General features: G+C 39.5%; 6 protein-coding genes across 6 annotated transcripts; 4 read left to right on the forward strand and 2 right to left on the reverse strand.

Annotated features, from left to right (window-relative positions):
* Window positions 1-242: 242 nt before the first annotated feature.
* Window positions 243-4008, forward strand: CBG08341 (the record flags this gene model as incomplete). The annotated part of the gene is made up of 6 exons (XM_045236056.1): window positions 243-409; window positions 1602-1673; window positions 1715-2180; window positions 2224-2464; window positions 2519-2679; window positions 3433-4008. The coding sequence occupies 6 exons, from the start codon at window positions 243-245 to the stop codon at window positions 4006-4008; spliced, it is 1683 nt and encodes a 560-aa protein (XP_045093741.1).
* A 268-nt stretch (window positions 4009-4276) lies between these two features.
* Cbr-ced-5 lies at window positions 4277-10935 on the reverse strand (the record flags this gene model as incomplete). Its single annotated transcript, XM_045236057.1, has 14 exons — window positions 4277-4541; window positions 4594-5345; window positions 5410-6024; window positions 6068-6199; window positions 6246-6860; window positions 7119-7194; window positions 7599-7912; window positions 7967-8546; window positions 8595-8697; window positions 8724-9812; window positions 9862-10076; window positions 10124-10260; window positions 10322-10860; window positions 10905-10935. The coding sequence occupies 14 exons, from the start codon at window positions 10933-10935 to the stop codon at window positions 4277-4279; spliced, it is 5463 nt and encodes a 1820-aa protein (XP_045093740.1).
* A 466-nt stretch (window positions 10936-11401) lies between these two features.
* On the forward strand, window positions 11402-12248 carry CBG08339 (the record flags this gene model as incomplete). Its single annotated transcript, XM_002634496.1, has 4 exons — window positions 11402-11510; window positions 11566-11894; window positions 11939-12161; window positions 12208-12248. The coding sequence occupies 4 exons, from the start codon at window positions 11402-11404 to the stop codon at window positions 12246-12248; spliced, it is 702 nt and encodes a 233-aa protein (XP_002634542.1).
* Window positions 12249-14268: 2020 nt separating this feature from the next.
* On the forward strand, window positions 14269-14631 carry CBG08338 (the record flags this gene model as incomplete). Its single annotated transcript, XM_002634495.1, has 2 exons — window positions 14269-14461; window positions 14510-14631. 2 exons carry the CDS (start codon window positions 14269-14271, stop codon window positions 14629-14631), a joined length of 315 nt encoding a protein of 104 aa, XP_002634541.1.
* A 1529-nt stretch (window positions 14632-16160) lies between these two features.
* Cbr-egl-21 lies at window positions 16161-19599 on the forward strand (the record flags this gene model as incomplete). Its single annotated transcript, XM_002634494.1, has 4 exons — window positions 16161-16340; window positions 17938-18141; window positions 18494-19114; window positions 19183-19599. 4 exons carry the CDS (start codon window positions 16161-16163, stop codon window positions 19597-19599), a joined length of 1422 nt encoding a protein of 473 aa, XP_002634540.1.
* A 274-nt stretch (window positions 19600-19873) lies between these two features.
* Window positions 19874-24000, reverse strand: CBG08336 (the record flags this gene model as incomplete). The annotated part of the gene is made up of 7 exons (XM_002634493.1): window positions 19874-19952; window positions 21513-21740; window positions 21786-21902; window positions 22029-22233; window positions 22277-22502; window positions 23428-23664; window positions 23908-24000. The coding sequence occupies 7 exons, from the start codon at window positions 23998-24000 to the stop codon at window positions 19874-19876; spliced, it is 1185 nt and encodes a 394-aa protein (XP_002634539.1).
* Window positions 24001-24911: the final 911 nt, after the last annotated feature.

Raw genomic sequence — 24911 nt, forward strand, 5'->3', positions numbered from 1 at the left:
TTAAACTACAACCCCGTGGACCATTCTTTTCTCTCAAGATCTCTGATATATTTATTTTTGTCTCTTGTCTCTTATTTGAATGAATGAATATGAAAACAGAAAAAAAATGACAGATACTGAAAAAACAGAACAGAGTACAGGTTTTGTCCCTCGTGGAGAGGAATATAAACAGCCTTTGATTCTATTTCTCTCTGTCTCCGATCGTTATGATTCCTTCAGCATGACAAATTGTTTCTCCATACATGATGGTCAGTGAATCTCTTCATTTTCATGTCAATGATGTTCCTCATTTCACTGAAATTATACTATTCGGACTACAGCAAATGCTGGTTTGTATATCGGCTCTTCTAGTTACGCCGTATCTTTTATCGAATATGTTGTGCGCGGGCACGGAGACTATTGCTATCAGGTACAGAAAATTAAGTTTCAATTTATAGTACTTGTTGAGAATGTGTCGTTTTTGAGTCTGAATTTTTCTAGACGCTTATACTAGTAATTTTTATACTTTAAAACACCGAATTGCGTCTATTGGAAGACTGCCCAAACCGTCAACTTCGAGCTCAATTATATCGATTTCTGTCCAAGATACAACAAAATTGTTAACTGATAAAATTCTTACAATATTATCAGTGAAATCTCATTAGTTGTCAAATGTATGCTATCTTATACAGGAGTCGAGATAATTGAGCTCAAGATTAACTGTCTGCGTCGGCTTCTATCAGGGGAAATGCGGTTTTTTTTGTCTGAAAACTTCAGAGTATAATTCTAAAAATATTAACAAATCAATTGCTAGGCCATGCCCTGAATGTTTGGATTTTGTAAGAGCTATTAGTTTTTTTTCTAGGTCATGACCTACTTTTTTTCTATGTAATGACCTAATTGTTTTTCTAGGCCATGACCTAATTTTTTTAGGTTGTGACCTAATTTTTTTAGGTCACGACCTAATTTTTTCTAGGTCATTACCTAATTTTTTAGGTCACGACCTAATTTTTTCTAGGTCACGACCTCTGGTCGAATTTTCTCAGTTTCATGACAAGATTGTCTTTTATCAGCAAGGCAGTTTGTAAAGAAAGAATTGAAAAAGTGACGAAAACGCCAAAACAACTAACTGTATATGTATTTCGTTTGGAAGGCTTTGTACAAAAAATTTGTCAACTACAAAACTGAAGCATTATTTTCGTAATTGACAACTTTTTTGCAAAATTTCATTCTAATGAGTTATGTTTCATTCTAATGAGTTATGTTTTGTATGCTCTGAAATTTTCAGCCAAATCAAAAAATTCTGAGTTACTTTAGTAGCGATCCAAAATTCACTACCGCATTTGCACTACTAGAAGCCCATCCTATACGTGCCTTTTGAGCTTAATCATCCAAGTCCCTATTACGGATAACAAAACAAAAGTTTGTCAACCAATAAAATATTGGTAGTATTATGATAAACAATTCATTAGTCGAAAGATTTTCGATATCTCTTATAAGAACCGAGATCGTTGAGCTTAAAAAGTACTTAAGCATGGGCTTATGCGAGAGCAAATACGGTATCTTCTACGGAAAATGTCCAAATAACTTTTTGCCCGGTACTGTAGCTTGAAAAATTTCAGAGTCCAACTAATTGCGGCGACTTTTGTAACAACTGGAATTGCTACCATACTACAGACTACATTTGGTTTGAGGTATACTGTACTTTGAAATGCTCTGATATTCTCTAAAATAGATTAGCAATCCTTCACGGACCCTCATTTGCCTTCCTTCCTGCTCTACACGCTTTCGAGGAATTGTATCCATGCACTTCTGAAACTGATACAAATCTCTGGAAGGAGAAAATGCAGCTCGTACATAGTTTGACAGTAATTCAGAATTTCAGTTTCCCATTCCAGATTTCCGGATCTCTATTCCTTGCAGTTCTCATTATGCCAATTATGGGTGTTACTGGTCTGGTTGGGAAGATCTCTAAACACATTGGACCCATTACAATTGTCCCCATGCTAGTTCTTTTGTGTATTGGAACTGTCCCGGATATTCAAGAAAAAGTGTCCTTACACTGGATTTCGATAGTTGAAATTTTACTTCTAATTGTTTTTGTGGTTCTTCTGGAAGACCTGGAAGTCCCAATTCCTGGATATTCATTTTCAGAAAAGAAATTTATCTATACAAGGCTTCAAATGTTTAGCCAGTTTCCGGTACAACGCTAGTCGCAATAACTATTCTTATATCATTTTCCAGTACCTCCTTGGAATCTGTATTGCCTGGTTCTTATGTTTCCTGCTAACAATTACAAATCTGGAACCTTCTGGAAGTCCAGCTAGAACTGATCTAAACGAAAGTGTCTTTGTGTTCGATCAAACGCCATGGATCCAAGTACAGTATCCTTTGCAGTTTGGATTCCCCAAATTCAGTTTCCAATTGATCATTGCATTCACTGCATCGACAGTGGTGGTAATGATAGAGAGTGTGGGAAATTATGGTGAGAAAATCAAAAGTTTGGAATCGAAAATCAGAAAAATGGGATTATTTTTAGGAATCTGCGCTCAGATTTCGCAACAAGGAAGTCCTCCGTCGTCAAGTATCAACCGAGCGTTTGTTGTCGAAGGTGTCGGAAGTATGTTGGCTGCGTTGATGGGCTGTGGGACAGGAGTGACAACGTATTCCGAAAATATTGCAATTATGCAAGTTACAAAGGTTCGAGCGTATTTTGCGTTTTGGAGAGGGGGTACAGGCAACAATCATTGAAATGCTTACCATATTTCGTCTAGTAGAGTGCTACTCAAACCGTCAACTTTGAGCCAATTCATCTCGGTCCCTGTGAAAGATATGGGAAAATTACCAACTGATAAATTTCATCAAAATATCACCGACATTTTATTAGTGGTCAGATTTTCGATATCTGTTTAAGCAACCAAGATAATTGAGCTCAAAGTGTGTGTGGGCTTTTATTATATTAGAGCAAATACGGTATTTTCAAAAACCCAGAAAAAATTATCATGTCAATCTAAAACATATTTTGTTTTGTCAGCCTAACAAGCGTTGGGCGACAAAAAGCCCTTCAAACAAAATACCGTAACCTAAAAATCTAATTATTTTTCGGATTTAGTCCTTCGTTTTTCGTTCGTTCTCTGTACTTTTTTGCCTTTCCGGTATGTTTCAAAAATTACAGGAAATGGAGGGAAAACTTTTTGAAAATCCGAAAATATTGCTTCTTTGGTTACGGTATTTTATATTGAAGTAATAGATTGAAAAGTGCGTTGTTCATGAAACGACTAAAGTTAAAATTGTTACAAATGGAACTTGCAGGTAACGTAATCCCTCTAATCGAATGTCCCCATGCGGTCAAAATTAGTCAAACTTTGAGCTCAATTATCTTCTATTAGAACAACTACGGTAGATTGAAAAACTTGAAAAAATTAAACGAATTAGGTAAATTTAAATTTTCAGGTGACTAGTCGAATCACAATGCAATGTGCTGGTGTATTTCTAATCCTTATGGGAGTTGTTTCAAAAGTCGCCGCCTTCCTCGCAATGATCCCCGAAGCTATTATTGGAGGCGTCCTAGCTGCTGGCATGAGTATGGTTTGTGGAGTTGCCTTTGCCAATTTACAAAATGTGGATCTTCGCCTCTCTCGGAACATCACCATTGTCGGATTGTCGATAATTCTAGGATGTACCATTCCTGCACATTTTAAGAAAAATCCATTAGATACTGGACATAAAACAATGGATGATGTATTGGGAACTCTGTTGAAAATGAGGATGTTGGTTGGCGGACTGATTGCGTTCTGTTTGGATTTGATGGCTCGTGGAGCTACACGGGGGCAGAGAGGACTAGAAGAGAGAATTGAGCAGAGGGATCTAGCAATTGAGAGAGATGGATTCGCTTTTTCGAGGTTCGCGAATCAAACGATCCTAAAGATTCCATCAATAACGAAACTGCCTGTTATGCCGTCAGAAAGATCTATAAGACAGGTGGAGGAGTTGAGGAGCAATGGGGAGAAGTCAAAGGAGAAGATTTAGATTTGAATATGATTATTTGTATAATAAACACTTTTTGGAATGAATGAATTATTAATTCGAAAATTTTAAAGTTTTAAAACATTCACAGGAACCAATTTGGGGAGGAGAACAATAAACGAAGCCTTAAAAAAGGTAAAGATATAAGCGACTAGTAAAGACACATATGTAAAACCAGATGAGATGATCGTAAGAGGGAAATGCAATACAACGTTTAATAATAGGTTAATTATGACTCTTCTATACAAATTAGTGCAATTTGAAAAAAAGTTTAGTTTTTCCTCTTCAGCGTCCGATTTGGGTCCACATCGGGCCTCGGCGGGAGTGCTGGAGGACTGGAAAACGCGTTGAGGGATACGGTAGACGCTTGATGTGGATAGTGAGCACGCATTCTGATTCCTTCGTAGACTGGAGATGGAGCACGGTAGGCGGCGGGAGATGGGTTCGGAGGACGAGGAGGCGGAGCCAGCTTCGTGATGGCTAGGGAGGAACGAAGTTTGGAGGAGAGGTTGTCGAATGAAGGGGCCGAACGACTACTGGAATTTTTTTTTAATTTAATTTAGCTGATGACCTAAAAAAACAACTCACGCCAAATTAATAGGTGTACTCGGTCCACTGGTCCTCTTATTCGAAGACAATAGATTAGCGACAGCACTACCCAACGCGGCTGCCTTCGTGGATTTCAGCGTCGTCATTCCACTCATATCAGCGAACGATCCTTCTGCAGACTCATATGTCGACAGCCGAATCGACGCGTTCGCTGGGAGACGTGACCTAGTTTTCCCGAAATTCTCTTCCACATATCTTCGATGACTTTCGAATGCATCTGCCAACGTCTCATTGATCGCTCGGGCTTCCCCCTCGCATCGACTCGCGTGCACATAGCAACAGTATTCCAGAATCTCGACTTGTTCAATGATCAAAGAGCTCAATTCCATTATAATCGACTGCTCTCCACACTCGCAAATGTTTCGGCACGCTTCCGTGAAGAACACCTCATAATTCTTGACTCCGCCCATCACTGCAGCACTGACTACACCCAAAATGTCACGGGAGAGCAGTTTCAAATCGAATTTCGGGTTGTAGACAGCGTTGGAAGCTGTTTCGTTCAACTCCTTATTTTTCTTCTTCATCTGTTCAACAGCCGTCTGGAGTGGGCTAACATAAATCGGTTCGGAGAGCTCGAGAACTTCGGTGAATCGAAGATCGGTTGGAAGGCTATCGACAGTTTTTATTCGCCAACGGACCAACCAATTTCTCATGAATTCTGATGAACCATCGATTGATGTCCATTTCGTTTCTTTTCGCTCTTCCATTCTCGAATATTCAAATGTTTGAATCTGAAAATTCAAATTTCTATAGTTTTGAATTTCTAGAGCTTACAAAGGCTTTCAATCGGTCGGCCGTAGGTCGGCGGTCGCCGATTTTCGACTGACCGGAAGCCTTAGAGCTTAAACTCACATTATAATGTCTGTAGTACTTTTTGATCGCCGGATTCACACTGGGATTGTCATCAAAAGAACACGCAGTTCCGATTGGGTCAATATTGAAAACTTGAATCCATCGTCCTGGCGAATCGACGAGATGCGGGCATGGATCAGTCTTCATGATTTTCTCTGGATTATCGTACATCTTCATGATTCGTTGCATGAATTCTCCGTGCATTTCCAGTTGCTCACTTCTGAATACAAACTTGTGTCCGTTGAGGTACGCCGGGAATCCTTGTCCGTAAAATGCGACGAGGTAATAGTAGAAATAGGCACGATCGGTACGGTCGATGGAAGTGTATAATAGAGCATTCTTTTTTAAAAGCTCTGATAACTTGTGATAATCGATTGTCAGATTTTGATAAACAGGAATCAACTGATTATACACAATCAAAGCATCCTCCCAGTCTTCTCCTTTCGCGAATAGTCCTCCAGCTTCTTGCATCAGATCCTCCTTCAATTGGCGATGTGTCAGACAGTGTCTGTTGAGAGATCGCGCGATGAGCCACGAGGGGAGAGCTTCATCCTCAAACTGCAAAAAGATAGATTATAAAATTTTGGATTACTGTAGCTACCGTAAGCATTGTCGCGTGTCGCAGCAACGTCTTCGCCGCTTCTATCTTGTTTCCATAAGAAACGTGCAAGTCGTACAATTTGTAAATGTACTTGACATATAATTCTTCATGGCTGTACTGGTTGTAGTATCTCTGGAAATGAATGGATTACTGTAGATCCCAACTAGCCTCTTCTTACCATCAACTGAACTGTTCTGCTCATCAAACTATCCGCACACTCTACCAAACTCTTCGATGCAACCTCATGATACTCTATCAATGCTGTTAACAGCCTATCAATTCTTTCTATCAATTCTTCTCCTCCATTTCCCATCAATTCCTTATCCGATTGACACAGAGTTATTGATAACTGCCTAAAGTGCTCCTTGAAACCCTTCGTTGCACTCTGCTGATCCACATTCGTGTCAAGCTGAGAAACCAGCTCAGAAGCGAATTCTTTAAATGACCGGCTCGCACTGGTATTGTATTCTGTTTGCATCATATCGAAGAATATCGGAATCGTGGCTTCACGAGCCTCGTCATCGTCGACTAGAGAGACTTTTAGGAACGATCCAACCATGCTGGGTATGTAGTTCAGTTTTTGGGATGCTGAAAATGTTACAAGTAGGATCTTCGCTCCTGGAAAAAAAAACTCACGATTCAATCGGAACCACATGCTTCGGAGATCCTTGGCTGCCGCTTTTCTCAACTGTATTCTGATATCTTCATCTTCATTTTTCATCCATTCATGCTTTGAATTTAGACCTTCTTGAGTGACAAACGAGACTACAGTAACCATATATTCTCGCCACATCTGTAAAAAGTGTAATGAACTAACGAATTTGGCTCTTTTTCAAGCTAATTTAAAGCAATTTTAAGGTAATTTCTAGTCAGTCTTAGGTTGTTTTTCAGCCAATTTAATGCGATTTTTAATACATTTTTAGTTATTTTTCAGTATTTTTACCAATTTTTACAGCATTTTCAGCCAATTTCAGTCATTTTTATGCTATTTTCCGTTATGTTTAGGTTGTTTTCCATCATTTTCAGCGAACTTTCTCGATTTCTAACCTACCTCCGCACAAAACTTGTCATTCGAGAAGAACGTTTGCACGGCCGACATGACGAATCTCAGCGATTTGTGGATCACTCTGAAAATGAAACTTTTATCTCTGAATCTCTTATCTCTAGGTCCTCTGGGAACCGTGCTGAGAGGGGATAAACCTCGGCGGCGGCAGAGGGAAAAAAGGGAACAGGACAACGAGGTGAGAGATTGAAAAAGGGAGAAAGTAAGTGTGTTTGCATTGTGGTTTGAGAATAGTTTGAACTGGTGGTATATTGACTTTTAATAACAAGCAGATGTTTTTGATCGGGGCTTGGGAAGGAATGATAAGGACATTTGGAATTTGGGGCACATAGGCCAAATCCAAATATGTTCGGAACTCCAAAATTTCAATACTCGGAATTTTCGACATTCCGAAAATTCCCTGAAAGCCGTTCCCAACATCTTTGGGACATCTGGATTTCGGTACACAGCGACTAAAATAAAACTAACTTATTCTGCAGCATGATCATATCCTTCCACGTCGGTGGGAACGCATTTCGATTGAGCAAATCCCGAATCATCTGAACCATTTCCATCAAAAAATCCCTCTTATCAATATCCGACGTTCTCTCTTCCACATATTCACTGAACATTTGCGCGGACATTTTATCCAGAAGTGCCAGGATCACAGAGAAAAAGTGACCTCTCGCATCGTCGTCAGTATGCTTGTCGTCGTGAATCACACGAATCATCGCTTGAACCAACGGGCGGTACACCATGAGAATAAACGACGTCAGTTCGCGGTCTCCACTCTCGCCGGTCTTCTGGAAACATATGCCTTACGATATTGTTGTGAAAATATGCAAATTTTAAAGTACCGCGTCATAGAAAAGTCTCTCTAGAATCGCTGCAATAATACTGGCACACTCGGCAGCACGATCTGCGAATTCTCCCTTTTCAATCGCCATGTTGTCGAGTTGGATGATGTGAAGAGCGTTTTGAAGGCACGGGGCGAGAAGTTGTTCTCGGCAGATGGCAAGCGAGAAAAACTTGGTCTCCACAATCTGAGCAATGAAATTCAGGCGTTCCCTTGTGACAATATCCTTTCCAAAGTTGTTCATAAGATCCACAATGAATCCACAAAGATTCTCAGCCGACACAGAATCACTATCATATAAAAGATCAATAATTGTAGGGATATTCTTGAGTGCCGTATTTTGTACAGTCATTTTCTTCTTCTTCTCAGACATCAACATTACCAGAGACTTCATGAATTCTCGAAGGTTTTGTTTGTACGTTCTCTCGAATCCCTCGAATTCTTCGAAACGAATTCCGCACTTTTTGGAAACAACGACAACTTTGAATAGGGGACCCATGACTTTGAAGGCGTTGCGTGCTTTTTCGTTGGAGTCATCGGAATCCGAAATGACGTAGTGGTTGAGACAGGTTAGGATTTTTCTGAAGGTAATAGATAATTGAGGATAAATTGTCGGTAAGAAAACTTACAGAGCCGCTGAAGTGTAAGAGAATCGCTTCAAATAGGCTTCGAAGATCTTCGCAGCTTGTGGGTGATGACGTGGCTCTTCTGAAAATATCAAGATTCCCGATTCTATTAAAAATGGTCTCAAAACATACCACAAAGCTTGAGAACTGCCACAATCACATCGAAAACTATCCTCTCCAATTGATGAGATTCGTGCCAAATTTCAAAGAGAGCGTCCAGCAAATGTGAAATGAACCTGATCATTTCGTGCTCCGTGTCACCGATTGGTTGAGCCAACGCCACCAGCGAAGGCGTCAAATTCGCACAATTCATTCTCCAACGAAGCACATTCAGAAGATGTTCATTCTGAGTCAACATTGAGGAGCATGAATGGGTTGATATCAGTGCGTAGCTCTTATCACTCAATGAGAACCCGTGAGCGTGTGGCTTCGAAGTGCCGATGGATTCTTTGACGGTTCTCCGTGTAGCCGGGAGACCCATATATGAGATGTTGGTGTCGTCAAAATGGGATCCGGGATTATCAATCTTGTAAACAGCCAAATCATGTTCTCCATCACAAACCAACCCAGCCGATCGGATCAATTGAAGGTGGGCCAGTGCAAATGGCCCTTTTTCAGGCTTCGGCTTGTCGTACGACTTCTTCGAATAGAATAGAATCCGAAGATAGACATCGTGAGAGGCACTAGCTGGGAGAACAATCTTGATCGGTTCTGACCACATTGGTTTATCAGTATGATAAACTACGATACTCTTATAGACTGTAGATAACTGAGATCCGGTGACTGAAATAGTCTCAAATACGTTTTCCATCACATTTCCATTGGATTCGACAACATGAAGACGTGCCTCAATATTTCGATCGGATGATTTTCCAGAGAGTTCCGCTTGCATAAGAGTGATATACATTTCATTTCGAGAATCCTCTATAGAGACAGCAGTTCGATCGGCTCTTCGAAGAATGACAGCTGGAAATCTACTGAATAATTGAGGATGACGTGCTTTGATTTGTGACACATTTCCAGGTACAAGTTGTGTACTAATCAACAGTTTTGTCTCCATATCGTTGTTGAGATTCTTTGGTATCCGATTAGTGGCGTGGTATGCTTTCAGGGATACCGGAAGTTCTGGCTCTCTATTCAAAAAGATCACACGTTCCTTTGCATCATGCACAAAGCCGGCCAAGAAGATACTTGAGATTTCCATTATATCAGATGCATAGGCTGAAAAAATTGTATTTTGAAAAGGTCACAGAAATTCAAGAATCCCCACACTGCCGACAATAGAAGTTCTTGGGAACCACTATCTCATGACCGTGCTTCCGCATAGTTGCAGTCGACGCTTCGATTGGTGCCACGTGGACAACACGAGTCACCATTAGATACTTCTTTCGGATGTCTTCCTTGGCAAAGTCGGTGAACAACGCCTTCAGATTCAAATCCGCGTGTTTACCAGTGCCGGCGTTCCAGAGAAAAATGTAGCAGTCGCTGGAAAAGCAATATTTGGGATCAGATAGACTAAAGGAGCCACTTGCGTTGTGAACATCTTCTTCTCCAAATCATAGAGAGCTATGCTGATTTCGCACGAGTATTTACAATGAAGCTCGACGGATTTGATGGAGAGGAGAAGGGAAAAACTGTCGTTTAGAGTGACTTGTTCAGTTTTGTCGCGCTGAAATTTTTAAAAAAATTAGTTCAGGGATTCAGAAGCGCTTCTGGATCTAGAAGCCTACCAGAAGGTTCCCGACGCGTCGTTGAGATGAGATATGAGCTTCATACGACCTCAACAGTGACAGAGATTCTACATCGAATGGAACACCTTCATCATCACGAATCACGACGTCCAAATGCAGAATCATATTTCCACGATCCACGATTTTTGAAACACGAAGACGTAGCTTATTCAGCTCTTCAATTGGGATTCCTCCACTTTCAATTTTTGTTTTGATATTCAATAATTCATTGAAAGACTCCATCAAATCCTCATATGCGGCTATTTTTGTAGTCTCTAGCATTAATTCCTTGATTTTGGTCCACCATTCGTTGACAATTCTTGAAATCTCATCTACCACCAGATAGCCATCACTTGTCGATACGAACATGGATTTTTGAACGAATTGAACGTAGGAGAGCGGGAAAATTCCTCGTTTTCCATTTTTGTCATCGAATTTCCGTCCATATCCCCAGCCTTCTTTTTGTCCAAGAACACATACTCGATCACCGATCAGTAGTTCCAGCCCGCATTGAATCGGATCGTCGAACGTGCATTGTGCTGGAAATTGAATTTTAGATTATTTCAAACGGCTGGTAACTAACCGATCGCGTAACGAAGACCCGTTTCTGTCATTATGAACGCATTGGTCTAAAAATTAGATCATTAGGAACTGTAAGTGATTTTCACTATTCGCAAAACATAATTTTTTAAAGAGAGCAACTAAATAAATTGAACAATTAGTCTAGAATATAACTAGTGCAAAAAATCACTGTTTTCAATGAAAAATCATCAAAAGAATCACGAGAACTGTTTATTCTGGGTGAGTAATGGTATTGTCCGAGAGGAGTACACGAGGGGTGGATGATGTTTCGCAAGGGAAAAGGGAGTTCGGCCATTGAAGAAAATTCAATTTTTTCACGATTTTTCAGCGAATTTCCATTGAAAAAGTAGTCTGAAAGCAATTTCTAAATTGGAAAATTGTTCTAAAATTGCAATTCGCTTAATCATGTCATAACCGACAATCATAAACAGCAGAATTTCAAGTTACAAGCACGCAAACGCCTTCAGATAAATGGAAGAAAAAATTGTATAATTTAGAATGGAAATTGACGAGGAAGAGCCAACAACAAGCACATCGACTCCTCCAAAAGCGCCGATGAAGAAAAGAAGACGCCAAAGGAAGAGAAAGAACCAAGATGATGAAGAATGTAATATTCAAAATTCTTTAAATTGAACAAATCCTTTAATTTGACATTTTTACAGACCAAGAAAACAAAACAGTTGCCAATCAAATCAATCAAAAGTTCGGAGGAGCAAAAGCCCTGAAACACAAAGATGAAACCCCGATGTTTGAAGTGAGAAATGGAAAAGCGACAATTAAAAACTCGGGAAACCATCGATTGACTGTAAGCCGAACACTGGATACTCATATGAACAAGATGTTCCAATGGGAAGAAGAACCAGACGCCATTGAATCGTCCTATAATTGTGCACTGTGTCATGAGCAAGGTCTGAAACGAGAGCTCTTTGGCCCCTATTACATATCACTGAACCCAGCAAAGCATTGGCCAACTTTTCTTGCTAAAAAACCAGTAAATTCGAAATTCTTAAAATTTATCCTAGTTCCCATTTTCAGACAACCAAAAAGCCCTCCTACAAAATCGAGCTATGGTTCCATGGCTCTTGTATTCTCTGGGCTCCCAACGTGAATCTTCATGGCAGTCAACTGACAAATTTGGACCATCAAATGGACATTTTCTGGTCTCAAAACTGTGCGATTTGTCGAAAGACCGGCGCTGCCATTAGCATTCAAAACAAGAAAAACACACATGTTCACTATCCATGCGCCAAGAATAAAGGTGACCTCCCTGGAATGTGTCTTATCAGTTTCTTTTCTATTTTCAGGCTACAAACTCGACGAGCACGCACTCGTCTGCAATTCCTGAAAAATCGATATCATATTATCAGTTTGACGACACATGTGTTTTTTGTTTCATCTGTTTTTGCCTGTTCCTATCTATTTATTTGCACTTTTTTCCCGTTTTTTGTGGCACTTAACTTTGGGGGTACAGAGATTAGGGCGCACAAGGGGGCACAACTGATTCGGGGGTACAAAGCCAAGGGGGCTCAATGATTTGGGGGCACAAATTCTTAGGGGGTACAACCTGGTTTGATTAAGGGGCACAAAGTAATTTCCCCAAATAAAAATTAGATATGCTTAAGGGGTACAAATTTTTGCTTAGGGAGCACAATGTTTCTGAATGCTCTTACAGAAAATAAGAAGGAGTTTTAACCTAAGCCTAGACGAAAAATGGAAAAGACAAAAAAATATCCCCGAAAAAACGGAAATTTTGTTGATATTTGGAAATTTTTGTAGTTTTTGACTGTAATTTTTTTCAGAACACAGGCTTAGAGTGAAACGTCATTTTTCCGGCAAGAAGTTTCAGCCTAAGCCTTTAATTAAGACATTGAACTCTTATTTTCTTATCAGGCATTTTCCCTCAATTTTTTATAAGATATCTGTTTATTTATATAGGTTATTTCAACTGGATCAGAGTCATTAATTATGCCCCCAAAGCGAAAATTTGTACCCCTTAAGCATATCTAATTTTTAATTGGGGAAATTACTTTGTGCCCCTTAATCAAACCAGGTTGTACCCCCTAAGAATTTGTGCCCCCAAATCATTGAGCCCCCTTGGCTTTGTACCCCCAAATCACTTTTCTTGTAACCCCGAATCAGTTGTGCCCCTTTGTGCCCCCTAATCCTTGTGCCCCCAAAATTAAGTGCCGTTTTTTGTCTTTTGTCAATTGCAATTAGTGTCCAGTTTCTGTATAATAAATTCACTGATTCTCATAAATCGTTTTTTTGTGGAAAGTTCAAATCTAGTTGATTTAAGAGCATCACATTCAAATGAACCCTCTATGTTGTCCTACATTCTTCCCAGCCATTCTAACAGAGCCCCGTATTTGTTCAAATAAACGGTCAATACTTTGACTGCTTCCTTCACAGAAACTTGTCTATGTGGAACCGTGTATGTAAGGTGATAAATTCTAAGCTCAGTCCGGTGGCGTTTGCTAAGCGAGCAGGAGCGATTCCTTATGATATTCTGATCCCTCTCACTTGACCTACAGGACTCTAGTCGGTCCGTCTGGTCATTTTACTTTTTTTTATTTGTACAGGTCCCATTTCTTGCCAAATTATCTATCGATTTCCCCCATGCATTGCAAATAAATATATTATTATGAAACAAGGTGATTCTCGTGCGGCGGCGATAAACCATGAGTCCGGAAATTTATTTAAAGGTGCGTAGTTGGTCTTGAATCGAAAACCGAGAACATTTTTTTGTTTAATGAATGAGCCTTTGATATTGATAGCTACCGTATCTTGAAATTAATTCACTTTGACCTTATTTGGTTTTTCTTTCTATTTTGATAGAATATTCAGCTAAATATTCATGATAATCGGAGGAAAGTCAACTAACTAACGTCAACTAACTAACAAGGGAAGTGTTTTCAGAAAGGCGTTGAGAATTCGCTCAAAATTTCAGTACTGATAGTTTGAGATATCCGCAACACGATGACTAAAAAATCTAGGTCATAACCCCACCAGGAAGCTGAAAAACTTCGTCTGAAAATTCTGCCCGATTTGGGCGCGCACTTTCCCCCCTCTCCTATACGCCCTCCGCGCCAGAGGAAAATGTCGGTTGTGTGGTGTAGCGGTAAGAGGGTAACTCATTAGGTGAGACTCCACTGGTTCGAACCCCACTGTGGTTAACATTTTTTTTGGGTTTTTTTTTCATGTTTTTCTAACAATCAGAAGTTATCAGTAGAGCATGGATTTGTATTTCAACTTGCAGAAAGTTCTGGAAGCAGCAGAAAATTGCTATAAAAGGCGATTTTTTTTTCATTTGTTCCTGTTTTTCTATTTTTTTTTCTTCGTATTCATAGCTATTATTTGTCTAGCTGATGTCGAAGTTTCGTCGCATTTTGACATACATTCTGGATCTGGGAGTCAATCCTAAGCGTCAGCCATTGGATGAAGAGGATCTCAAGCTCGCGGCTTATTTGATTGACCTCGGTGAATCGATCGATAAGGGAGACTTTGGTATTGAAATGGAACAGCACCTTTCAAATTTTGAAGACGATCTACAGGATTTGAGTAAGTTTCAGTTCAGTGAATCATTACATATAAATATGTTACGGTTAGGTTGGACTCCAGAGGACGATAAATGCCACAAAATCCAAATGTATCCCGATGTTGTTCATCTTCCTGGAAAACCAAATGTATGTCAAAATGCGACGAAACTTCGACATCAGCTAGACAAATAATAGCTATGAATACGAAGAAAAAAAATAGAAAAACAGGAACAAATGAAAAAAAAAATCGCCTTTTATAGCAATTTTCTGCTGCTTCCAGAACTTTCTGCAAGTTGAAATACAAATCCATGCTCTACTAATAACTTCTGATTGTTAGAAAAACATGAAAAAAAACCCAAAAAAAATGTTAACCACAGTGGGGTTCGAACCAGTGGAGTCTCACCTAATGAGTTACCCTCTTACCGCTACACCACACAACCGACATTTTCCTCTTGCGCGGAGGGCGTATAGGAGAGGGGGGAAAGTGCGCGCCCAAATCGGGCAGAATTTTCAGACGAAGTTTTTCAGCTTCCTGGTGGGGTTATGACCTAGATTTTTTCGTCATCGTGTTGCGGATATCTCAAACTATCAGTACTGAAATTTTGAGCGAATTCTCAACGCCTTTCTGAAAACACTTCCCTTGTAAGTAAGAAGAACAGACATCTGAGAAATAGACAAAAATGAAATAATTTCGAGATACGGTGTTAAAAGCGCATGCATTCATTCAAAAAAAAGTCACTTTTTCTTGCTTCAAGACGGACGACGCGCCTTCACATGAATTTTCGGTCGCAAGCTTCTTCGTCGACGGAACAAGGATAATAAATCTCACGAAGTGAAAATTGAAGCTTTTGAGTGATTAATCTGGTACAAAAAATCGGAGGTCCCACAACGACAACTACCGTAACCTCAAACATTTGGATTTTCCGGATTTATTTTCTCGATTTTCGTGCGTTTTCTGTCATTAAAAAACAGAAAACTCGACGAAAATAAATAAAAGTCTAGAAAATAAATTCGGAAATCAAACACTTTTTTGTTACTGTAGTTATCGTTGTGGGACCTTCGACCACGGCCGCCGGCGTTTCTCTTCTATTCCACATCTCGGGCTTTTTGTGCGAGAATAATATATTCATCTAAAAGAATTAATAGAAAAATCATATGCTTTGAAACATTTTTTTTATTCACAGAAAAAACCAATCCCTTTGTCACTTTCATAGCAATCGTTGGTCCCTTATATCCCTCTTTCTTTTCCAATTCAAATTAGAATCTTTTCACCCTGAGCCAATGAATCTGCCACGTCATTTTTTCTTTTCTATTCTTCCTAGAAAAGAAGAGCACTGGAAATTAACATATGTGTTTGGGGGCCTTCTCTTCTCCCAATATCACCTCCTTCTCTTCCATTTACTTCGTTTTTCCAGATGAAAAAAAAGGAGATGAAGAAGAAGAGAAACGAGTGCTTGAATAGGGCGACGTCATCTGAAGAAAAAACTCAGCGCGTGCTCTTTCTCTCTCTCTCTCTCCTTCTTTTTTTTCTGTTATTTCCTGACTCACCGCCCTCATATCTCTACACTATTTTTCTCCTTTTTCTTCTCTTCCTATCGATCCGAAACGAAACACAGAGAAGCAGAGTCGCTGCCACAGCTTCTTCTTCCCCTCTCCGCCTGAAAAGAGGCTCCACGTCGTCTTCTCCTTCTTCTCGCCAGAGCTTTCATCCTCATTCTAACATGCTGCACGCGATGCGGCCGGTGCTTCTGGCGACGGCTCTGCTCGCCGTCACCGCCCACGCCTTCTTGGGATTCGGAAATGGAGCGGCACGCAAGGCCGAGGACTCCAAATGGGGTCATTATCACAATCAGGAACAATTGGAGACCAAGCTACGCGAGATCAATGATAAGTGTCCGGAGGTGAGCCTGAAATTTCTTGTTTTTGAGTTTCCCACTTCCTGGTAGAGACCAACTTATAATTTTCTTGTTTTTCGTTGTTTTGAAGTTCTAAACAGTTCTAAAGAATCAGTGGTGTCTAGATGATGTCAGATTTTTCTTCCTAGTACCCACGAACTTCAAAAACAGATGACGTGGTATTCTCAAGTAGCCATAGCCACTCCGAGACATGTTTCCTAGAAACCTCGCTTCGTTTTTGGATTGTTTTTCTGTTTTCTCGTCTTCATGTCAGATGAGGAAAAAGAAGAAGAAGTTCATGTCAGAATGACTCATAAGAAATTCTTGAGTCCCCGGACCATTTACTAATTAGATGGGATTTTTTCTAGGGAAAATTACGGTAATTAAAGGGTAAATTTTTGATTTGAAAAATCGAAGGACGCTGGATAGATGTTAACTTGAAATTTCTAAAAATCTAGAATACTAAACCACCAAATTCCATGCACTCCAATTTTCGAACTTCAAAAATTGCACTTTCAAAATCTTCTACCGTAAAGCCTAGCCTTAAGAGAACCCTAACTTTCCACTTTGAGCTAAATTAGCTCGGTTCCTGTAAACGGTATAAACAAGTTGTCAACTGATAAATTATTTATTATAATATCACAAACATTTTATCAGTTGATAACTTTTTGGTATCTCCAGCAGGAACCAAGATAATTGATCTCAAAGTGAAAAGTAGAGGACCCTTCTATTACAGGTTTCACCGTGTCGCAGGGAAGGCAAAGGCGCCAGAATAATGTTAACAAAAAATTCAAAAATCCAGAAAGCTAAACTACTGAATTCCAAAAATCCAGTTTTCGAACTTTTTTTTTTAATTTAAAATTTTCAAAAACTTTAGATTGTATCCTTTTTTTTAAGTTTTAACCACCAATATTTTCTGACTTCTTCCTTTTTTGTGACTCATCATTTTTGACGTCTTCTGACACACAAAAGAAGTATCTTAAAACAAAAACGCCTTCCTAATCTGAAACCGATATGACGTCACCCAAAATTAGCCCCCCCCCCCCCCGCCCTTGAGGGGGAAAAATCCAATAGACTAAATCCTTGTATGAAAATTCGCCACTTGAGAAAAGGATATATTTCCATTCAAGGAAAGGATGCCAATGTCTAGAATTACACCCCCATATTCCAAAAAAAATGGAGCTCAGACACCAGAGAATTTTGACCTTTTGCTTTTTTTTCAACACCCACTGAAGTCATCTGGGATACCTAGCCGGGGATTAACACATCTAACTGGCTCTTCAATAGTCTATTTTTGAGAAATTGAAGAGCTTCTGGAAGAGTGGTGTGACAATTGACGTCAATACTGTGGGAGACTGAACTTTTGGTTTTAAAGAACTTGGAATTTCAAAATAATGATTTTCAGAAAAAAATCTTAGATCGGGCTCTTGTGATATAAACTGATATCCAAGTTTCCAGAGAACCCCCTGAGAGCTTAAGCTCATTAGCCATCTTTCCCTTCCTCCCCCACCTTGTTTTTCTCTTGCTTACTCATCCGAGCAGAAGAAAAGAGAAAATGCTAGAATATGAGATTACATCTGATGACCTTTGAAATTAATTCCAGATCACCACCCTCTATGAAATCGGACAATCTGTCGAAGGACGCTCTTTGGTTGTCATCCAATTCTCAACCACCCCCGGAGAGCATGTCCCAACGAAGCCAGAAGTCAAGTTGATTGGAAACATGCATGGAAACGAGCCGATCGGACGCGAGCTCCTGCTCCGTTTCGCTGAGACTCTCTGCGATGGAGCTATCAATAATGATAAGGTTAGTTAAGAGGAATGAATGGAGCAGTGTCTCCTTTCGACAAGGCTTACAATACAGTTTAGCATGGTGGCCTAACTTTTGCAAGTTGGGTATTCTAAGCCACTACATTAAAATGACCTAAAAATGACCTAGAAAACACACCAGGGGCATGTTAATCCATTTCGAGGACATTTTAATGTGGTGGCCTAGAAAACTCAACATGCAAAAGTTAGGCCACCACGTTGAAATGACCTGAGATTCTTTGAAAATTTCTGGAAAAAGGCGTTTCTCAGGATATTTTGTTAAAAAGACATACTAAAGGAGTATTGTGAAAGCTAGAATAGAACATTACATAAATTCATTTTTTTTCCAGGAAATTGTTCAACTCCTCAACGCCACCTCCATCCACATTCTTCCATCCATGAACCCTGATGGCTTCGAATTGGCCCTCACCACTGAACCAGTTCAACGCCAATGGCTCACCGGACGTTCCAACATCAATGGAGTCGACCTCAACCGTGACTTCCCAGATCTTGATAGCATCTTCTACGAACTTGAAAAGATCAAGATTCCAAAGTGGGATCATCTTCTCTCCTTGTTCGAAGACAACGTCGATCGTCAACCAGAAACCATTGCAGTTGGCCAATGGACTCTATCTCTTCCATTCGTTCTCTCTGCCAACTTCCATGAGGGAGACTTGGTTGCCAACTATCCATTCGACGCTGCTATTGATGAGAACGCTCAGAAGACCGCCTATTCGGCATCTCCAGATGACGGAACTTTCCGTTGGTTGGCCAAGGCCTACGCTGACAATCATGCTCATATGTCGAAGAATGACCATGCACCATGTGACGGAACCAGCCAGGATGCGTTCGCTCGTCAAGGAGGAATCACCAATGGAGCCAAGTGGTACTCGGTTGCCGGAGGAATGCAAGACTTCAACTATTTGGCCACCAACGCCATGGAGATTACTTTGGAGTTGAGCTGTGAGAAGGTGAGATTTTTTATACCTTTTTAAAGGGATTACTCTATTGCTAATTATCAATATGTTTTCTTTTTCAGATGCCAAACGGATCCCAACTTCCACAATTCTGGGAGGACAACCGTAAGTCAATCTTCGAGTACGTCTGGAAGGCACACTCTGGAATCAAGGGACTGGTTGTTGACGCCATCACCGGAGAACCAATCCAACGTGCGGTTGTCTGGATTCGCAACGGAACTGAGTCCACTCCAATCAAGCATCCAGTCACTACGTGGTCCGAGGGAGACTTCTACCGTATTCTTCCAGCTGGCAAGTATGAAGTCATCGTTGCCGCCGAGGGATACGACATTGCTGCCAAGAACGTGACCATTGAGAATAAGGTTCGTGACAGTGCAATGGTTGTCAACTTCGCCTTGAACCCATCCGCCGATGAGCCATCCGAGAGTGAGCAAGAGCAAATCGCCGAGCTCGTCAACGAGATCACCCGTCGTCGTTAATCACCTTCCAATCTGCATCTCAATTGTTTTCAAACACATTCAACACACACCCACACAAATATTCTCGCCGCCCGGTTTTATTTTCTCGATCCCCACACCATCTGTTCTCTTTTCCCCCAAGACCTTGTATAATTTTGCATTTTCTGCGCACACCCAAAAATTGTTTTTTGTTTTGTTTTTTGGTTCATAACAACAAACGAAATAAATCAATTTTCATGTTAAACTTTATATCCTTGCACTAGAACCCGAACAACAAAGAGAGATCAGTGATTTTTCACATCACAAATCTTCCACACTGGTCAAATGTATCCGGATAAGTGCTGTTAATGTAGTGCATGAAGCGTTTGTAGGATCTGGAATTTTCTAAAAATTAAAAATAATCGAGGTCATATTTTTGTTCCTCATAGAAGCCCACTTTGAGTTAAATTATCTCGATTCCTTCGAATGATATCAAAGAGTGGTCAACTGATAAAATCTTTATCATAATATCACCAATATTTCACCAATTGACTGATTTTTTATATCTTTCACAGAAATCGAGATAATTGAGCTCAACGTACCCGTATAGTGTGAACACAAAGTGCATTTTTGGGGTCTGCCACATTTGAGCTCAATTAGCTCGGTTCTTTTTAAAAATATGAAAAAGTTGTCAAGTAATAAATTGTTTATCATAATATCACCAATACTTCATCAGTTTATAAATTTCTGATATCTCTCATAGAAACCGAGATAATTGAGCTCAAAGTGCACGTATACGACGGGCTTCCATTCGAATTACTACGGTAAAACCTGTCTCGTCTTTTCGAACCGTATTATCTCGGTTAGTGTGAGAACAATCAGAAAATGATTAACAAAAAAAGTCGAGAAAAAATTCGAGAACACGATTTTCCGAATTTGTTTTTCCGAACAAGCCTGCCAGGAAGTTAAAAATATCTGGATGTTATAACATAATAAATTTTTCCTTCAAAATTGCGATATAGAAAACTTGAAAAAAATTCAACAGAGTCTTGAAATTGGCATTAATTCGCATAATTTTGTTTTCGAAATAATCGTGTGTTTCTCGGATTTTTTCCTACTTTTACTTCGTAATAATCGGAAAACTTACCAACCAAACTGTATTCCACCCGAAAAATATTTTATTCCGCTTATTCCGAAGTAAAACAGAAAAGTCCTAATTTCAAGAAAAACCGGATTTTGTAAAAAATTTTACCTATTTCATTACTAAAAATAAGTTTTATTTTCGTTAGCCATAATTTTTACATGTGAAAACAGTGAGAAGTTCTTTGAAAGCAGGAAATATGATCAATATGATCGAAAAATTGATCAAGATCGGCGGTGGAAAATTTTGCTAAACAACGCGCACTAGCGTAATAGCGGAGTGTCGTTGGTGGGTTGTCGTTTTCATGGGAAAAGCGTGCATGCTATATGGATGCTATATGGGTGCGCCCACCGGCGACCAGTCGTGCCCAGCGACGACGCATATAGCGCGCACGCGCTACCCACGGTATTATTATGGGTGCACATAGCATCCTATATGCGCGCCTAGACATATACCATGCGCAGCCGTTACCCTGTGAGGAACCAAGATAATTGAACTCAACGTGCCGTGTAGTGTGAGCTCCATGCACGAAGTCTGTCAAGTTTGAGCTCAATTATCTTAATTTCTACACAAGGTGTCAAAATTTTGACAACTAACAAAACACTACTGGTATCATGATGAACGTTTTATCAGTTGACAACTTTTTTATATCTTTGGCAGGAACGGAGATATGTGGGATCAACGTTATTACAGGTATTACGGTATCAACACCAACTTTGGAGTCCCTCTCTCATTAGAGATATAATTTACAAACAAGGTCCAATGTCAAAACCCCCAAAAAAAAAACTCCCCAAACATTTCAGGGTTACAGTACCTCGTTCTCAGTCTCTTCTGATGCGTTAGAACCGCTGACGACAGATTGGTCTCCTTTGTCTTGACTCCACGATGAACATTGAACACGTGGGACGCCAGGTGAAATGTATAGTTGGCACGACACAACTCGTAAACCAAACTTTGCTGATCACGAATTCTGGTCGGAATGTATTCTGGGTTGTATGGATCTTTCCGATGCATTATTAACTGCGCTTCCCAGGAACTGCTTCTGAAAAAAAAACCAATCTCTAAAGTCTAGCATAGAACCACTAACTTATAACCAATCTGCCATGCGTATGCTTCCGTTTGATTCTTGCTCATTCGAAACCATTGCCATAGGGACTCAATTGTATGGCCTGCTGGAAAATATTTGTGATGAAATTCAAATGCTCTGAATGCTTTGATCATCAGAATAGTTCTCGGTGATCGACAGGGACATGGGCTTTGTTATCCACTTCGAATCTTCTGGAACCGAAAATGTCAAATACTTTTGAAGCCAGTAAATCTAAATTCTTACCTTATCACCAACAACTTTTTATCTTTTCCATTAATATACTGATTAGCGATTGGCTTCATCTTCACTGCAAATCCCTCACTGAACACCATTTCCACATCGGCTGCCATATGAATATCAGACAATGCCCCTTTCCTTGCAACATTTCTCATCACATTGATCGGATAAATCTGGAAAGGAGGAATCACTCGACCGCGTTCTCTTGATCCTGAAAATCTTGGATTACTGTAGTTTTCAAGCCTCTAGCTCACTGATTGTGGCATTAAACGAGTTGCATTTTCTATTGGATCGTTTTATTGAGATTGGATCGCAGGTTTTTTGAAATGGGGACATTCTGTAGACGACGTGGAGGCTTAGCTTTTGATTCACTTTTGAAGAACATCGATGAACTTCGTGAAGGTATTCTACGGCTTCACTGGATGTTCGATCCACGAAAAGGGATACGGAAATGGGACCATTCCAGTTACGAGAGGAACACTGAAAGTTGGGAATGATCAAGTGTCCAAAACTAGGCAAAATTTTGATCTCTCTTTTTTTTGTAAATTTAATGTTTGTCAAATTTTGCTCTAGGATTATCCATATTTAGTTTGCCTGGCTAAATGACATCATTTCGATTTTTTCATGTTTTGGAGATCAGGAACACTGAAAAATTCGAAGCACCTGTCTCTCTGGAGTTTGAGAGGAAAAGTGATAAATAATTTTTCTGGAACTCTTTCCGGAAATATCTCAATTTTTTCAGGTTTCTGGTTATGGAAAATGTGGAAATGACGATTAGGGAAAACAGGTTTTTCGACGAATTCCAATATGCCGCTTGTAATCAAAAAAGTGCCAAAAAGTAAAAAATGGAACGGAAAAACGAACCGTTCAAATTCATAACTGCTTAAATCACTTTGTTGGATTTCCATTTAAAAGTTGTCAATCAAAAGACCGAAGCTCTGATTTTGTTCAGCAAACTTAGAAATTTTCAGTCATATCGAAAAATTCTGCACTAATCTTTCGGGATCTTGAAGTTGGCTACCGTAAAACCTGTAATAGAAACTCCCGCAAACTGTAAATTTTGAAATCAATTATCTCGATCCCTGTGAGAGATATAAAAAATGTGTCAACTGATAAAATGTTTGTGATATTATGATAATCAATTCATAAGTTGACAACCTTTCGATATTTTTGACAGGAATCGAAAAATTGGCTCAACGTTAGAAGTGAGGAAACCTTCTATTATTCTATTACAGGTTTTACGGTAAATTCTTTTTTTTCAATAAAACGCTGAAAAGACAAGGAAACACTGAAAAAACAGGTTCAATTTTCTAATTTATGAGTTTAAACCAGTATCCATTTTCTTTATCGATAGTTATCGATTTCCCAATTTTTCAAAAGTACACACTCTTTTTTTTCCACCCACCTGTCCTTCTATCTCCCTCATAAAATGCGACGTTGCATGAATTACAAGTGAGATCGGTTCCAATCCATCGTCTCGAAAATTACCAGTTGCTCTAGTCACATTATAAGCCACACAGAAATCTTGTCCATATTTTTTGGTCTCATAACGAATGTATTCTCCTTCATACTTTCGATTTGGATAAATTTCAGAATCTGATATTCCAGAATGTTGGACTGCAAATCCGGGACGATGGCGAATCTGAAATTTCAAATAGCTAAATAAGGCGTAATACCTGTAATAGAAGGGCTCCCACACTATCAATTTCTAATGAAATATATCAAAAATCTGTCAAGTGACAAAACACTTCTAACACTATGATAAAGAATTTATCAGTTGACAACTTTGTTATATCTTTCATGGGAACCGATAAAAATTGGCTCAAGACTAGAAAGTTAGGAGGGGGGGGGGGGCCTTCTATTACAAGTTTTATGGTAATCTTACCATATTCGTTGCATAATAAACACAGCACATAATCTGAACTAGCACACAAAAATGGACGAGAGCTCTGGATTTACCCCTCATCCGATTTTCCATCCGGAACTATTATTTTCTCTTTTAATTTTTCAATCGATTTGTATAAGGAAATAGGAAAAAAATTGGTTGAAAAAATGGACAAGTTTTCAAAAAAAGACATCCTATTCTCTTTTTTTTTGAAAGATAATCCGTACCTACGTAACGAAAAAAAGAGAATGATGATGGCGGGACGGACGGGTTCAATCTTCTGGTCGAAATCTGTTTGAATTGGATTACCTAACTTGAGTTGTAGTTTTTGAATCGTGTTGTTGTACTTTAAAAGTCTTTTCAGACTCTTAAAAACGGGAGGTTCTGAAAATTTGACATAAGAGCTCGTTTAAAAGATTTTTCAAATCTCATGATCTGAAATCGAAAATCTTTGGAATCTTATTGTGAAGGGAGGCTGTAAAAAGCTGAAAAAAAAACAACAAAAAAACAAAAGCTGAAAAATTTCATTTCTCAATTCCTATCAACTTTCACTACTCGTTTTAAACTTGTGTAATTAAAGTTTTGATGCATAATTAGAGCAGAGGTGCATGATTACAAAAATATACTTCTTGCGGGAGAGCTTTTCTACAATTCAGTGCGGGGGGCCTGAGAGATGAAATAAGAGCATTTATGGGATAAGTGATTTATTTAGTAAGAAAACGTGATAAAGGTAAAAGGTCTGGATCGAATCCCGACTCATGTGAAACGGGGATAAAAAACTAAGGAAACAGGAAGACCTTCAGGGAGGGGAAGAGGGGTATTTATATGAGCCTCGAAGGCATTCCTATGACGCCAGGTGGTTTGGCAGGAGCGTGGGATAATGGAGCCAACCGGACGGGATGGTGAAACGGTCTGAAATGTAAGTTGAGAGTCTGTTGAGAATTTAGAGAAATTAGACAAATCCAAACTCTGTAAATCCTAATTGTAAGAGCCTATCGGTCCTA

This window comes from Caenorhabditis briggsae (assembly GCF_000004555.2).
Source record: "Caenorhabditis briggsae complete genome, chrIV, whole genome shotgun sequence".
NCBI classification, from domain to species: Eukaryota; Metazoa; Nematoda; class Chromadorea; order Rhabditida; family Rhabditidae; genus Caenorhabditis; species Caenorhabditis briggsae.